Below are 16,933 nucleotides of genomic sequence, written 5' to 3'. Positions count from 1 at the left end.
ACCATTTTTTTGAAAAACGTTTTTTTGTTCCAAAACTTGACAAAAACGTCATACTATACTATGTAGTACGTCTTACTATACTATGTCTACAAAATGTGACCATTTTTGGAGAAAAAAATTTGGTCCCAAATTTGACAAAAACGACATACTATACTATGTCGTCCAAAATCTGACCATTTTTTTGAAAAACGTTTTTTTGGTCCAAAACTTGACAAAACGTCATACTATACTATGTAGTACGTCATACTATACTATGTCTACAAAATGTGACAATTTTTTGAAGAAAAAAATTTTGTCCCAAATTTGAAATTTGATCTTTTAGCCCAAAATGTGACAAAACGTCCTACTATACTATGTCTTCGACCTCAATGTCATACTACACTATTTGGTCCAAAATCTGACCATTTTTTTGAAAAAAAGAATTTGGTCCAAAATTTGACAAAAACGACATACTATACTATGTCGTCCAAAATCAGAAATTTTATTGAAATTTTTTCTTTTAGCCCAAAATGTGACAAAACGTCCTACTATACTATGTCTTCGACCTCAATGTCATACTACACTATTTGGTCCAAAATCTGACCATTTTTTTGAAAAAAAGAATTTGGTCCAAAATTTGACAAACACGACATACTATACTATGTCGTCCAAAATCAGAAATTTTATTGAAATTTTTTCTTTTAGCCCAAAATGTGACAAAACGTCCTACTATACTATGTCTTCGACCTCAATGTCATACTACACTATTTGGTCCAAAATCTGACCATTTTTTTGAAAAAAAGAATTTGGTCCAAAATTTGACAAAAACGACATACTATACTGTCGTCCAAAATCAGAAATTTTATTGAAATTTTTTCTTTTAGCCCAAAATGTGACAAAACGTCCTACTATACTATGTCTTCGACCTCAATGTCATACTACACTATTTGGTCCAAAATCGGACCATTTTTTTGAAAAAAAGAATTTGGTCCAAAATTTGACAAAAACGACATACTAAACTATGTCGTCCAAAATCTGACCTTTTTTTAAAAAACTTTTTTTGGTCCGAAACTTGACAAAAACGTCATACTATACTATGTAGTACATCATACTATACTATGTCTACAAAATGTGACCATTTGTGGAGAAAAAAAGATTTCGTCCAAAATTTGACAAAAACGACCTACTATACTATGTCGTCCAAAATCTGACCATTTTTTTGAAAAACGTTTTTTTTGTTCCAAAACTTGACAAAAACGTCATACTATACTATGTAGTACGTCTTACTATACTAAGTCTACAAAATGTGACCATTTTTGGAGAAAAAAATTTGGTCCCAAATTTGACAAAAACGACATACTATACTATGTCGTCCAAAATCTGACCATTTTTTTGAAAAACGTTTTTTTGGTCCAAAACTTGACAAAAACGTCATACTATACTATGTAGTACGTCATACTATACTATGTCTACAAAATGTGACAATTTTTTGAAGAAAAAAATTTGGTCCCAAATTTGACAAAAACGACATACTATACTATGTCGTCCAAAATTTGAATAATTTTGTTGAAAAACTTTTTTTGGTCCAAAACTTGACAAAAACGTCATACTATACTATGTCGTCCAAAATCAGAAATTTTATTGAAATTTTTTCTTTTAGCCCAAAATGTGACAAAACGTCCTACTATACTATGTCTTCGACCTCAATGTCATACTACACTATTTGGTCCAAAATCTGACCATTTTTTTGAAAAAAAGAATTTGGTCCAAAATTTGACAAAAACGACATACTATACTATGTCGTCCAAAATCAGAAATTTTATTGAAATTTTTTCTTTTAGCCCAAAATGTGACAAAACGTCCTACTATACTATGTCTTCGACCTCAATGTCATCCTACACTATTTGGTCCAAAATCGGACCATTTTTTTGAAAAAAAGAATTTGGTCCAAAATTTGACAAAAACGACATACTATACTATGTCGTCCAAAAATCAGAAATTGTATTTAAATTTTTTCTTATAGCCCAAAATGTGACAAAACGTCCTACTATACTATGTCGTCGACCTCAATGTCATACTACACTATTATGTGCAAAATCTGACAATTTCTTTGAAAAACAGAATTTGGTCCAAAATTTGACAAAAACGACATACTATACTATGTCGTCCAAAATCAGAAATTTTATTGAAATTTTTTCTTTTAGCCCAAAATGTGACAAAACGTCCTACTATACTATGTCTTCGACCTCAATGTCATACTACACTATTTGGTCCAAAATCGGACCATTTTTTTGAAAAAAAGAATTTGGTCCAAAATTTGACAAAAACGACATACTAAACTATGTCGTCCAAAATCTGACCATTTTTTTGAAAAAGGTTTTTTTGTTCCAAAACTTGACAAAAACGTCATACTATACTATGTAGTACGTCTTACTATACTATGTCTACAAAATGTGACCATTTTTTGAAGAAAAAAATTTTGTCCCAAATTTGACAAAAACGACATACTATACTATGTCGTCCAAAATCTGAATAATTTTGTTGAAAAACTTTTTTTGGTCCAAAACTTGACAAAAACGTCATACTATACTATGTAGTACGTCATACTATACTATGTCTACAAAATGTGACAATTTTTTGAAGAAAAAAATTTGGTCCAAAATTTGACAAAAACGACATACTATACTATGTCGTCCAAAATCAGAAATTTTATTGAAATTTTTTCTTTTAGCCCAAAATGTGACAAAACGTCCTACTATACTATGTCTTCGACCTCAATGTCATACTACACTATTTGGTCCAAAATCTGACCATTTTTTTGAAAAAAAGAATTTGGTCCAAAATTTGACAAAAACGACATACTATACTATGTCGTCCAAAAATCAGAAATTGTATTTAAATTTTTTCTTATAGCCCAAAATGTGACAAAACGTCCTACTATACTATGTCGTCGACCTCAATGTCATACTACACTATTACGTGAAAAATCTGACAATTTCTTTGAAAAACAGAATTTGGTCCAAAATTTGACAAAAACGACATACTATACTATGTCGTCCAAAATCTGACCATTTTTTTGAAAAACGTTTTTTTGGTCCAAAACTTGACAAAAACGTCATACTATACTATGTAGTACGTCATACTATACTATGTCTACAAAATGTGACAATTTTTTGAAGAAAAAAATTTGGTCCCAAATTTGACAAAAAAGACATACTATACTATGTCGTCCAAAATCTGACCCTTTTTTTGAAAAACGTTTTTTTGGTCCAAAACTTGACAAAAACGTCATACTATACTATGTAGTACGTCATACTATACTATGTCTCCAAAAAATGACCATTTTTGGAGAAAAAAATTTTGCACAAAATTTGACAAAAACGACATACTATACTATGTCGTCCAAAATCTGACCATTTTTTTGAAAAACGTTTTTTTGGTCCAAAACTTGACAAAAACGTCATACTATACTATGTAGTACGTAATACTATACTATGTCTCCAAAATGTGACCATTTTTGGAGAAAAAAACTTTGGCACAAAATTTTACAAAAACGACATACTATACTATGTCGTCCAAAATCTGACCATTTTTTTGAAAAACGTTTTTTTGTTCCAAAACTTGACAAAAACGTCATACTATACCATGTAGTACGTCTTACTATACTATGTCTACAAAATGTGACCATTTTTTGAAGAAAAAAATTTGGTCCCAAATTTGACAAAAACGACATACTATACTATGTCGTCCAAAATCTGACCATTTTTTTGAAAAACGTTTTTTTGGTCCAAAACTTGACAAAAACGTCATACTATACTATTTGGTACGTCTTACTATACTATGTCTACAAAATGTGACCATTTTTTGAAGAAAAAAATTTGGTCCAAAATTTGACAAAAACGACATACTATACTATGTCGTCCAAAATCTGACCATTTTTTGGAAAAACGTTTTTTTGGTCCAAAACTTGACAAAAACGTCATACTATACTATGTAGTACGTTTTACTATACTATGTCTACAAAATGTGACCATTTTTTGAAGAAAAAAATTTGGTCCCAAATTTGACAAAAACGACATACTATACTATGTCGTCCAAAATCTGACCATTTTTTTGAAAAACGTTTTTTTGTTCCAAAACTTGACAAAAACGTCATACTATACCATGTAGTACGTCTTACTACACTATTTGGTCCAAAATGTGACCATTTTTTGAAGAAAAAAATTTTGTCCCAAATTTGACAAAAACGACATACTATACTATGTCGTCCAAAATCTGACCATTTTTTTGAAAAACTTTTTTTGGTCCAAAACTTGACAAAAACGTCATACTATACTATGTAGTACGTCATACTATACTATGTCGTCCATAATGTGACCATATTTTGAAGGAAAAAAAATTGGTCCAAAATTTGACAAAAACGACATACTATACTATGTTGTCCATAATGTGACCATATTTTGAAGAAAAAAAATTGGTCCAAATTTTGACAAAAATGACATACTGTACTATGTCGTCCAAAATCTGACCATTTTTTTGAAAAACATTTTTTTGGTCCAGAACTTGACAAAAACGTCACACTTTACCATGTAGTACGTCATACTATACTATGTTGTCCAAAATGTGACCATTTTTTGAAGAAAAAAATTTGGTCCAAAATTTGACAAAAATGACATACTATACTATGTCGTCCAAAATTTGACAGTTTTTTTGAGAAACATTTTTTTGGTCCAAATCTTAACAAAAACGACATAATATACTATGTTGTCCAAAATCAGCATATTGAAAAAAAAATGTTTTTAGCCCAAAATGTGACCAAAACGTCGTACTACACTATGTCGTTGACCTCAATGTCATACTATATGTCGTCTATAAATTAAAATTTTAGACGACATAGTATAATATGTTGTTGTTGGTATTTTTTCTAATTTTGGACCCAAAAAGAAATTTCAAAAATTTTTGGACGACAGAGTATAGTATGTCGTTTTTGTCAAATTTTGGACGACATCAAACAGTCTCGTCATTACAGTGGATGTCACTGATTCTTTTAAATAAACACCCGATGAGACTTTGACACTGTCGTTGGTACCCGTGTGTCCATTCACGGTGCAAAGTACTCAATCATTGATTAACTGCATTCCCGTGTGAGTTATTCCCTATTGGAGACTCACACGGAGAGTCAGATGCTTTTGTGACATTTCAACACGTTAAAAAACATTCTCCCACATTTGAAGAAGACGCTTAAGCGATGCTAATCCTCTCAGCTTTCAAAAACAAACTAAGTGCACATCATGAGTGTGACGAGCTACAGCGACTTAAATCTGCACACACACACACCCTGTTATATCACCACAGCATATGTGACACACACACACACATTCTCTTATCCTATCCCTGACTCTCCCTGTGCTGCTGACCTACATACTGCAACATCCCGGTTACATAACCAGTCAGGGCTGTTGATCACTGCAGGGCCCGACAACACCACCCCCCCCCCCCCCCCCCCACTCATGGTGCGGCCCTGACTCTGTTAACACACACTTGTCGTCCTTCAGGGGACAAAATTCACGCAAAAAAAAAAACATTTTACGGTTACGGCAGCGGTAAGTTATGGTTAACGTAAGCGTAAACAAATGTGTCTCTGAAGTCATGGAAACCAGACCGTGTGTGTGTGTGTGGTGAATTAGGTCAAACTAAAATATCTGGAGTTTATTATCTAAACCAATGTTTGTCATGCGGTGCCGCCCCTGAGATTCTGGAACGTTACTCAAACGCAAAGAATTTGGGGACGAACCGATAGATAATCTGTCTTTATTTTATGTAAACGTCAACGTTATGCAACAGCAAATTAAGGCACCGCTGTAATCCGTGCACGCTGTGTTCCAGTGACCTCCTCCTCCTCCTCCTCCTCCTGCTCCTCCTCCTCCTCCTTTTTTTTCCCCCTGTGTTGTTTGCTCAAGTTCATGCTGTAGAGGCATGTGACGTAACCCAACCTCCCTCCCTCCCTCCCTCCATCCTCTCCTTTTCCCTCCTCACTGACCTACTTTCCCTCCACTGGCCCATTTTCACAATACAAAGCCGCTTATTTTTACACCACACACACACACACACACACACACACACAGATTGTTGGTCAAAGGAATGAGAAACAGTGAGCGGAAGTTAAAAATAATCATTAAAAAAACATACTTTAGAGCGACGCACAAACACACACACACACAAATGTAGGTCATGTTAACATTTCGGCCATGTCTTGTATCTCATCGGCTCTCGGTCTCTCTCTCTCTCTCTCTCTCTCTCTCTCTCTCTCTCTCTCTCTCTCTCTCTGTAATAGCTCTTATGTAACCCTCGCCTTACATTGGCAAAGCTTTCACTTCCCCATCAGCTCCTTTGTTCCATGAACATCAGGGTCAGACGGAGGCTGCCTCACTCTTTCACTGCCGCTCTCTCTCTCAAGGCTGTTGCGTAACGTGTTTTTTCTTCATCTTCTTCTTCGTCTTGTTGCACTCTAATGCCTATTTTTACACATATATATATATATATATTCATATAAGACTGATTGGTTCACAGCGTTAGGTAACACTTTGGCTTACGTGGAAGTGCTCTCTCTGTGATGTAACGACCTTTCTGTGAAGGTTGTTTATTAGTGCTGGGCGTGTTAACGGCGTCAATGTTAGCACATGAGGCATTTATGACGACTAACTGGAAAAAGAAAGTTAAACAAACAAAAAAATATTTTTGCAAAAAACATTTTTGGAAAAAAAAAAAAGAAGACTTTTTTTGGGGGAAAAAAGTATTTTGAAAAACAAAACATTTTGGGGGAAAAAACTGAAAAATGCAAAAAAAATGGAAAAACTAGAAAAATATGACAAAACATGAAAATGCGTAGGTAACTCTGGAGCAACTTCGGCTTATGTGGAACTGCTCTCTCTGATGTAACGACCTTTTCCATGTTTTACTTTTCTGTAAAGGTTATTTATTAGTGCTGGGTATGTTAACGGCGTCAGTGTTAGCACATGACGCGTTTCTATGACAACTAACTGGTAAAAGAACGTTAAACAAACAAAAAAAAAAAAGTTTTTTGCAAAAAATGTTTTGGGGCAAATTTTCTTTTGGGAAAATCAAAAAAATTTGGGGGAAAAAATCTGGGAAAAAAATTGAAAAATTTGACAAAACATGAGAAACGTCAAAACGTGAGAAACGCGTAGGTAACTCTGTACCAACTTGGGCTTACGTGGAACTGCTCTCTCTGATGTAACGACCTTTTCCGTGTTTTACTTTTCTGTAAAGGTCGTTTATTAGTGCTGGTCATGTGAAACGCATCAGTGTTAGCACATGAAGCGTTTCTATGACGACTAACCGGTAAAAGAACGTTAAACAAACAAACACATTTTTTTTCTTTTGCCAAAAATGTTTTGGGGCAAAAAAAATTTTTTGAAAATCAAAAAAAAATTGGGAAAAAAAACGGAAAAATCTGAAAAAATAAATTGAAAAACTAGAAAAAATATGACAAAATATGACAAAACATGAGAATAGCGTAGGTAACTCTGGAGCAACTTCGGCTTACGTGGAACTGCTCTCTCTGATGTAACGACCTTTTCCGTGTTTTAATTATCTGTAAGGGTTGTTTATTAGTGCTGGGCATGATAGCAGCGTCAATGTTAGCACATGACGCATTTCTATGATGACTAACCGGTAAAAGAACGTTAAACAAACAAACAAAAAATAATTTTTTTGCCAAAAATGTTTTTGGAAAAAGAAAAGTTTTTTCTATGACGACGAACCGGTAAAAGAACGTTAAACAAACAAACAAAAACTTTTTTTTTTGCAAAAAAATTTTGGGGGAAATTTTTTTTTTTTTAAATCAAAAAAAATTGGGGGGAAAAAACTGAAAAATCACAAAAAAATTTGAAAAAATAAAAAAATATGACAAAACATGAAAAACGTCAAAACGTGAGAAACGCGTAGGTAACTCTGGAGCAACTTCGCTTACATGGAACTGCTCTCTCTGATGTAACGACCTTTTCCGTGTTTTAATTATCTGTAAAGGTTGTTTATTAGTGCTGGGTATGTTAGCAGCGTTAACAGCGTCAATGTTAGCGCATGATAGCGTATGGCGCGTTTCCATGACGACTGACCGGTAAAAGACTCGCGTGACATAATAAAATACTTTAAAAAAAAAAAAAAAAAAAATGTTTTGTAAGTATTTTGAAAAACAAAATTTTGGGGGAAAATAAATACTTTTTGAAAAATCCGGAAAAAAACTTGAAAAACTAGGAAAAAATGACAGAACGTGAAAAACGTCAAAGTTTAAGGTAACGCTAAACATTACCTAGCAATATGACGGTTAGCTAAGATTGGTTATCGCTCCTGTGGAGGATAAAGCGGAAGAAAACAGATGATTTTAAACTAACCAACTTTCACGTTCTATTAATTCCGTCCCTTTCTGCTTCAGTGAACGACGACAGTAGGCGTCGGGGGTGTGGGGGGGGGTGGGGGGGGCGACAAAGAGTCCCAGTGAATGGACTCTTTGTTGTTGACATTGGAATCATGTGTGTTTTGTGAGCGCTCAGGCCGAGGTTAGCTGTCTTGGACGACAGATTCCCTCCTGTGGGTTAGGGTCTGCATACTTTTGGGAGGATCTTTGGCAGCAGAAGTGCGATGTTTCTGCACCGTTTCATAAGAACAAGTCAAAAACAAATAAAGTGCAAGAGAGACGTCTTCAAAGTCAACAACCTTTTATTTTCTTTCCCCGCTCCGTTTTTTTTTTCTGAATCTTTCACATTCAAAAAAACGGAGTTCATTTTTGTAACCATTTTTTTTTTTTTTGCATATCCATTTGAAGTTTAGCAATACATGATCACTTCTGGACAAGCAGTTTTTTTTTTGTTTTTTTTACCAAATTCAGAAAAGCCTTCAGAAAGGCAAACAGCAAAGGTTATACAGTAACACGCAGTACAAATGGTAACTGGGTCAAAGGTCAACGGGGGGAGGGGGGGGTTATAATACACAGCACAACCAGGAAGAGCATAGAGCAAAAAAAAAATAACACGACAAAATGACAGAATAACGAGAATCCAAAAATAATAACAGAATACAATAGAAAATAATAACAATATTAATAATAAAATAATAATAATAATAATAATAATAAAAATAAAATAATGACAGCAGTATACAAGAGATAAGAGAGAGACAACTTTACATTTATACATAGTGACCAGAGGCACCAGGAAGTAAAAAACAGTTACACTTGTACAGACTGTGTGTGAGATCTACTGCAGCTACCGTAGCTAAAACAACAACTCAGTGCAGAGAGAAGGTGAGTGGGCGGGATCGTTAAGACGTCGGCCAATGAGGTGACGAGGGACAAAAAACACCATAAAGAGGCACCTTATGAAGAAAGAGAGAGAGAGAGAGAGAGAGAGAGAGAGAGCAGCTACGCTGGTTTGCGGTGAGCGAGAGAGCCATTTTTTTTTGTTTCTCAAGGCCCTTTTTCCACTATGGTCGCGGCTCGGCACGGTTTAGGTTTCATCTCCACGGCAAAAAAAAGTACCTACTCGACGTGGGCGGAGTCATCAAGAAACTGCGAGTAACTGAATCACTTAGAATCGGTTCATTTAATGTGAACTGAAATACAGCGGCGGGCTTTGTGATGCTAGCAGTGCTGTCGCTAAACACACCAGACTGTTAAATATTAAGATCTTAGTAGAGCTGGGTGCGTTAACGCACATTAACGCAATGCCGCGTTTCGACCGGAAAAAGACGTTACATAAACGCGACGTCACGTTTGCGTTGTTAGAATGAGTCTCTAAAGTCTCTAAACTTTAAAAACAGAGGCACACATACGCAGTACACAGGTATGCTAGTTATTTGTAGCGCTGATCTTTTCCTTTCATAAACAGACCGCTCCAGTGCCACTGTAGGCGCTAAAGGAGCTAACGAAGCTAACTGGTAAATGGTGCCTGAACGTAGTATAAACTTGATGTCACGCACGTCTTTTTTCCGGTCAGTCGTCACGGAAACGCGCCACGCGTTAATGTGCGTTAGCGCGTTAACGTGCCCAGAACTCGATTTTAGACAATTTCCCTGGTAATTGTTGGAGATTAGCCCAAGTTTTTTTAAGATTTTAAAGAATTTTTTTCACGCATAGCATCTACTCGGCGCGTTTGGAACCTAGCCAGAGCAGGTATTAAAAAAGTACTTGGTACTACGCTAGTGGAAAACGCAACTTAACCGTGCCGAGGCGAGCCAGTGGAAACACGCCATCAGACAGACAAACCTGTCTGGAAAATAAAGACGTTCTGTTCTGCGCTGAGCGGCCGGCGAACAAGGCCTCGCCTTGTGCTTTTGACAGGTTTGGCCAACAGCAAACGTGTGACTGCATAGCCTCGTTTGATATGACAAAAACTGGCCTGGACTTTTTTTTTTCCGGACAGCTCAGATCACCTGAATGTGTACCTTTTTTTTTTTTTTTTTTTTTTTTAAAAAACAAGTTGTGGCTCATAGTTTGAGTTCATCTTTGAGGCATCATCGAGTCAAAGTATTTAGGGCTGTACACGACGGGAACAAACTCATCTACATTTTCCATATCCCACGATTTTTTTTTTGTTGTAGTTTTTGCCACCTTTTTTTTTTTTTTTTTTTTTACTTAAAATATATTTCCATATATGCAAATTTACATGTCACAGTAATATACAATCTAAGTGCTTCAGAATTAAGGAGGGCTTGTGTGCGGGTGATGGTGCTGATGTGTTCAGAGGGAGGAAGAATTTCACACTTTGCCAAACATGGAAGGATGTGTATATATATATATATATATCTTTGGTCAAAGGAATGTTTCCCAGAATGCCACAGTAAACACTCGCTCGTACACCAATGCAGTTTCCAATAGTCAATGACTGAATTATCATTACATGTATATTATTTATCACTTTCACAGAGGAAATAGTTCCATCCTGTCCCCTAATTAAGTGACCTGTTTCAAATGGACAGATGGGAGGTAGGACTGAGAATAAAGGGAAAGGGCGATGGTTGACACAGTGAAACTGAATCACAACCTCACACAGGTGTGTGGATTAGCGTCTGTCGCGTAAGGTGGTGACGTTAAGTCCGTGAGTGAGTTCGCAGTAAAGGAAAAAACGCTCCAGTCGCACTTATTTTATGTCCTTAATCTCGCCTCTTACTCCGCCCACCCGTGCCGCCGCTGGATCCCCTTGCGCCGCCCTCCTTCCTCGCGTCCGCTCGAGGTCGGTCCTCGTCTGCGGACTCGCTCTCCGTGTTCTCCGCCTCTCTGCTCTCCCCGCTGGCCTGGCTACTGTGGGGGTTGTTTGGCAGGGCTAGGTAAGGGTGCTGCGGCAACGTGGGCGACGGGGACATGGAGGAGGCGTTGACCGGGCCGTCGAGCGGCGCCCCCGACGACAAGGCCCTGTACTTGAGGCGGAGCTTGTGAGGCAGAGCCGTGGCTTTGAACTCGGCTTGGCACGCTCCGCGCGCGCCGGCCGCCCCCGCCATCTTCTGGCGGTAGCTGCTGATGTCCGAGGAGGACGAGGAGGGGGACTCGTCGTCCGTGGAGGCCTCCTTGTCGGAGCTACGTGGGTCCCCGTCACTGGAGGATGTGTCTTTTGAGGAGTTCACTTGGTAGAAACCACCCGCTTGAGGTCCTCCCTCGTAGGTGAGGACTGGGGGCTCTTCATCCAGCGTGTTGAGGTAGCCATTGTGCTGCGCAAAGGAGGACTTGCCCTCCTCGGTGTTGTGGATCAGATCAGGGGCGAAGGGGTTCTGGTGGCGTTCTGCGTGCTGAGAACCGTTCTCCTGAACCCGGTAGCAGTAGTGATGCTGCGGGGCGTTGGGATTGTACCGTTGCCGCATCTCCTCCGCAGGCTCGTCATAGCCGTCGGCAAAGTCGTACTGAGGCGAATCCAAGGTCTTTGTCCTCTCGAGCTTCTCTGCGACCTCTGTAATGGTCAGCGAACAATCGGAGAACTTGGAGGCTGGGGTCTTCGGGCAATGCTGGGTCGGCCTGCTCTGCTGGACCTGCGGGTCCTCTGACCTCTGGCTTTCCATCGGGTAACAGCCACTGCTGGAGCGGTACAGGATGACGCTCCGCTGAGCCGACGTGGCCTGAGGAGCCGGACTGGACGCCTCCATGTGGCACTGCTGCTGCTGCCTTTGGTGGTGTTGGTAGTCCACGGCACTTTCAGCCATCGGCGTGCTCTGCTGGTGAGGGGAAACCAGAGCACTGTGGTTGCCGTGGTAAGCCCCAGTTGGCGTCCCGTTAGCGAGGCCATCGGGGATACCGTCGCTTTCCAGCTGAGCCACCTCCAAGCACGAGGGCTCCTTCTTTACCTTGTAGTCCATAGGCTCTGGGCTGTCCCTGGAGGAGTCGTCGGACAAGTCTGAGATGGAGCCCCGTGGAGAGTAGCTGCGGAGGTTGGTGTGGCGTTCGCCGTGGCTTGACTGCTCAGGTTCGGACGAATCGGAGTTCAGCATCACCTGGGACGCGCTGGAGTATCCACTGCTTGAGAGGTAGGTGTTACCGTTTGGGGTGCTGCTGCTGCTGCTACCGTTGCTACCAGTGCTGCAAGCTGCGGCAGCACTGTTGGAGATCTGCTGGCTTTTCTCCATGTAGGAGGCTGTGCTGATGAGGCCGAAGCGCAGCTTGAGCTGAAGGAGTTCCGTCTTCAGGCGAACGTTCTCCTCGTTCAGCGCCATGACCCGGTTCTCCAGCACCATGTCGTTAAGGCGGCGCTTCTCCCTGGAGCGCTTGGCCGCTTCGTTGTTCTTCCTCCGCTTCTCCCAGTAGGAGGCGTCTTTCTTCTCGTCAGAGATGAACTCTCGCTTGCGACGGGAGGTCAAGCTGGACTTGCTACCTTTGCCCTGGCGGCTGACTCGCGCTCCGTCGTCAGGGCCGGGGGACGGGATGCTCCCGCTGTAGGAAGAGAAATTGTCTATCTCCATGTTGTTCTTGTTGCTGGTGGACGTGAGGTGCAGACTGAGACTATCCATGTTTTTGCCAGAGTGTGACTCTAGCAAAGGGCAAAGGGGGGGGGGGAGGGAGAAGATGTCGTAGTACACAGTGAGAGCCTTCTGCTTCGCCGGTTAAGTCGCGTGACCTATGTCGCAGGGTCGGCAAAGAATTCCGGATGAGGTATTTGTGCTCCTTGAAGGGAAAGCCTCATTGATTTCTGTTTGCTTTTCAGAATCGAAGCATTCAAGTGTCTAAATTAGCCAGGAAGATTAAAAAGAGCTGGAATTCCACAAACACCTCAGACATTGAACTCGTGTTGTGTTGAACCCAAAGTGTCTTCCGGGTTGACTTGACGCAATGTTCAAAAGGAGTCTTGTTGAACTGAGACCGTCTGTCAGACTTCTTGTTCTGACGTTATACTCAGACACAGGATGTAGGTCAAGCTGCGAACTTCAGGGTTCCCTGAGGGCGACGAGTCGACCGTGCCGTCTGCTGACCTGAGGAAAGAGAGAGGAGAGGGAGTTAGATTGATCAGAGTTACTCATGTGATCATGTTTGGTTTGTGCTAAGCTCACGGCTAAACACCTTATTAGGTACTTCAAACTGTCTGATTCCATTTCTAGGCTGGATATGTAGAACTGGAAGAGGGTTTTTTATTGAGATTTGAGTTTGATTAATTACATCGACACTACCGTTCAAAAGTTTGGGGTCACTCAGAATTGCGCTTATCTAAGGAAAAGGTTAGCGCGTGACACGTTAGCGGTTAACGTTAACGCACGACATGTTTCCATGACGACTGACCCGGAAAACAACAACAACAACAACAACAACATACTGTTAATTTGATTTTCAGAATAAATTTTTTTTGGGAGAAAACGGACAAAGAGCTGTTAATTTGATTTTCAGAATAAAACGAAAAATTTGAAAAAATGTAACAGAACTGTTAATTTGATTTTCAAAGTAAAACGAAAAATTTGAGAAAACGGACATCGGACTGTTAATTTGATTTTCAGAATCAGACAAAAAATTGGAAAAATTGGATAACGAACTATTAATTACATTTTCAGAATAAAATATGCAGGGAAAAAAACGTGTGTCATTATCCGTATTCTAATTTTTATTTTTATTCTGAAAAATGACACGCGGATTAAGAACCTGTCGATGTCGACTGCGGCCAGACACGCCACAGGCAAGAGTAAAGAAAGAAAGAAAGAAAGAAAGAAAGAAAGAAATAATCTCTCCACTGACTTTTTCTTTTTTAAACTGTTGTAACTTTAAGAGGAGGAGGAGGCGGAGTTAGAGAGAGAGAGAGAGAAAACAGGGAGTGGAATCCAAAGTCCTGTCTTAGATCAGGAATGATTCACCACCAGCTTTCTTTGAATCATGCGGCAGCGGCTGCAGTTAATCGTTTTCCGACGTACATCACGCCGTGATGTCGTGTGCAGAACGCTGACTGCAGATTAACTGACACTGATGTTAGCTAACATGTGATCATGTAACACTGGAGCGACTTCTTCCTGCTCATGTTTTAGCTCTTTTTCCTGCAGTGAAGCTACGTCAAGCAGACGGGGATTTGGTTTGAACAGATGTGGAAAAATGTGGGGGTCAGTCGGCAGGAGGGGGGCCCTGAACCTGAATAATTTTCCTGAAGACTTGCGGAGGAGGAGGAAGGAGGAGGAAGGAGGAGGAAGAGGGGGTTGGGAAACAAAGGCGGGCGGGAAGGAAGCGGCGCATACGTCTGCGCTGTCCCACTGACCTAGAAACGACGCTAAGCGGTAAACACCGCTCCCGTCTTTGCCGCTGCGCCATAAAATAGGTCAGTGGGACTGCATGGAGAGGGAGGGAAAGAGAGCATTAGAGCACACTCTAAAAATAGAGCGAGGGAGAGAGGGAGGGAGGGAGGGAGGGAGGGAGGAGGCGGAGGGGGACGGTTGGGTTGGGTTACAGGAGGAATGCAAAACTGCAGCAGGAAGAATCAAAAAAAAAAAAAGAGAGAGACGAAAAAACGCGAGGATTTACGACGCCGCTCGCTGTGGAAACGCCTGGTGCGGCGTAACGTAACTCACTAAAAATGCATCAGCGGAACGGCAGATGAAAAAAGCGATATGGGGGGGGGGGGGATAGCGCTGACGTCAGAGCACACACCCATCGTCGTCGTCGTCGTCGTTTCTCTGCAGCCAAGCTCACACATAACAGTCTCTCAGGACTGCATGGTGAGGGAGGGGCTGCTGCTAATGCTAAAGCTGCTGCTGCTGCTGCTAAAGCTGCTGCTGCTGCCAAAGCTGCCGCTGCACAAAGCTTGTGTAACACATACGTATTACATAGCGCGCCAGAAGCTACAGTTTTTCCCGGCACTGGAATGGAACGCCATGGAATCCTCCCCCTCCCCTCCCCCCCTTTTTTTTTTTACTGAATGAAAGTAAAAATAAAAAAGACACACGTTGGCAAAATAAATAAATAAATAAAGCTAAATTCTCCACTAACATGAATGATTCACTTGCAGAAGACTCGTTCCCAGGCACTTGGCGCTCGGGGAGGTGGAATGTCTCACCTCTGACCCTCTCTGAGGCAAAGTGTGAGTAAAACACAAGGCATCCTCTCCCCCCCCCCCCCCCCCCCCCCTCCTCCATCTTACGTGATCCAACACCACACACGTGGAAGGGGGGGGGGGGGAGGGGATGGGATGGGAGGCCCCCGGCGAGCAGAGCCTCCATTTTGCCCTCCGTTTTTTTGTGTGTGTGTGTGTGTCAAGAAACAAAAGTCGGAGGCAGGAATCCAGACATTCCAGGTCAGTTAGTGCTGTAAAGAACACTTCCTGTACGGGAATGTGACTGAAGCAACTTCAACTTGTGCTCCGTGAACCTCACAGACGACAGAGAGGGACTTTGAATCTTACGTTTACTTAAATGTTACACCTAAATGTTACATCTATATCTTTTAATCTAAATCTATACCTTAAAACTAAATCTTATCTAAATCTATATCTTAAATCTAAATGCTAAATGCTAAATCTAAATGTTAAATCTAAATCCGAGTGCTAAATCTAAAAATAAATGCTAAATCTAAAGGCTAAATCTAAGTGCTAAATCTAAATGTTAAATCTACATGCTAAATGCTAAATCTACCTGCTAAATCAAATTGTACATGTTAAATCTAAATCTAAATGCTTAATCTAAAGCTAAATAAAAATATTAAATGTACAGTAAATCTAAATGTTAAATCTAAATGCTAAAGCTAAAGCTAAATGCTAAATCTAAATCTAAATGTTAAATGTACGGTAAATCTAAATGTTACATCTAAATGCTAAATCTAAAGCTAAATGCTAAATCTAAATGTTAAATGTAAAGTAAATCTAAAGGTTACATCTAAATGCTAAATCTAAAGCTAAATGCTAAATCTAAATGTTAAATCTAATTGATTGACAAAGAAGACAATGAAATAAACAAAGTGGGACACGACCAGCTAAAGTGACTTTGCTCTGCATGAGTCTGGACTCTTGTGTTCTTGTGTGACTAGTCCAGGACTTGGCCCACATGCCCACTCACAGGTCTGACCTATATTTGGAAAGCTGGTGCCGAGTGGAAAAAGCCCAGCAGCTGGCAGCAGGCGGACTAAGACCTCACCAGAACTCACCAGACAGACAGACAGACAGACAGACAGACAGACAGGGGTTTCCGAGCATTGCATCACATCCTGGATGTTCGCTCGGCGTAGTTTCGCAACGCGCCGGTCGGGATCTTTGGGAGACGTTTGTACCAAACACGAAAGCCTGTTGAATCTGGTTTAGCGACCACTTCTGCTTTTTTTTTTTTTTTTCCTCTACGGCGATGAAGGACAGAGCGCTCGCGTTATAAATAGCTCGCATGCACTCAGCAGCTGCGTCGGATCAAAGCGCGAGTGGCTCCCCATATTCCGACGCGGAGATTTCTACCGCGCTTCAGCGATGACTATTCCTGTGTTAATGTGGGTCTGAATAATGGGAGG

The 16,933-nt window shown here is 40.4% G+C and overlaps 1 protein-coding gene across 1 annotated transcript; it reads right to left on the bottom strand.

Annotated features, from left to right (window-relative positions):
• Positions 1-10,054: 10,054 nt before the first annotated feature.
• nfil3-5 (nuclear factor, interleukin 3 regulated, member 5) lies at positions 10,055-12,987 on the bottom strand (the record flags this gene model as incomplete). The annotated part of the gene is made up of 1 exon (XM_083905587.1): positions 10,055-12,987. The coding sequence occupies one exon, from the start codon at positions 12,985-12,987 to the stop codon at positions 11,149-11,151; it is 1,839 nt and encodes a 612-aa protein (XP_083761713.1). The 3' UTR covers positions 10,055-11,148.
• Between the last annotated feature and the right edge of the window lie 3,946 nt (positions 12,988-16,933).

Source organism: Microchirus variegatus (genome assembly GCF_963457635.1).
Source record: "Microchirus variegatus genome assembly, chromosome: 19".
In the NCBI taxonomy this organism is placed as follows: Eukaryota; Metazoa; Chordata; class Actinopteri; order Pleuronectiformes; family Soleidae; genus Microchirus; species Microchirus variegatus.
The sequence above is the reverse complement of the archived record's forward strand: the minus strand, read 5'-3'. Positions and strand labels throughout refer to the sequence as shown.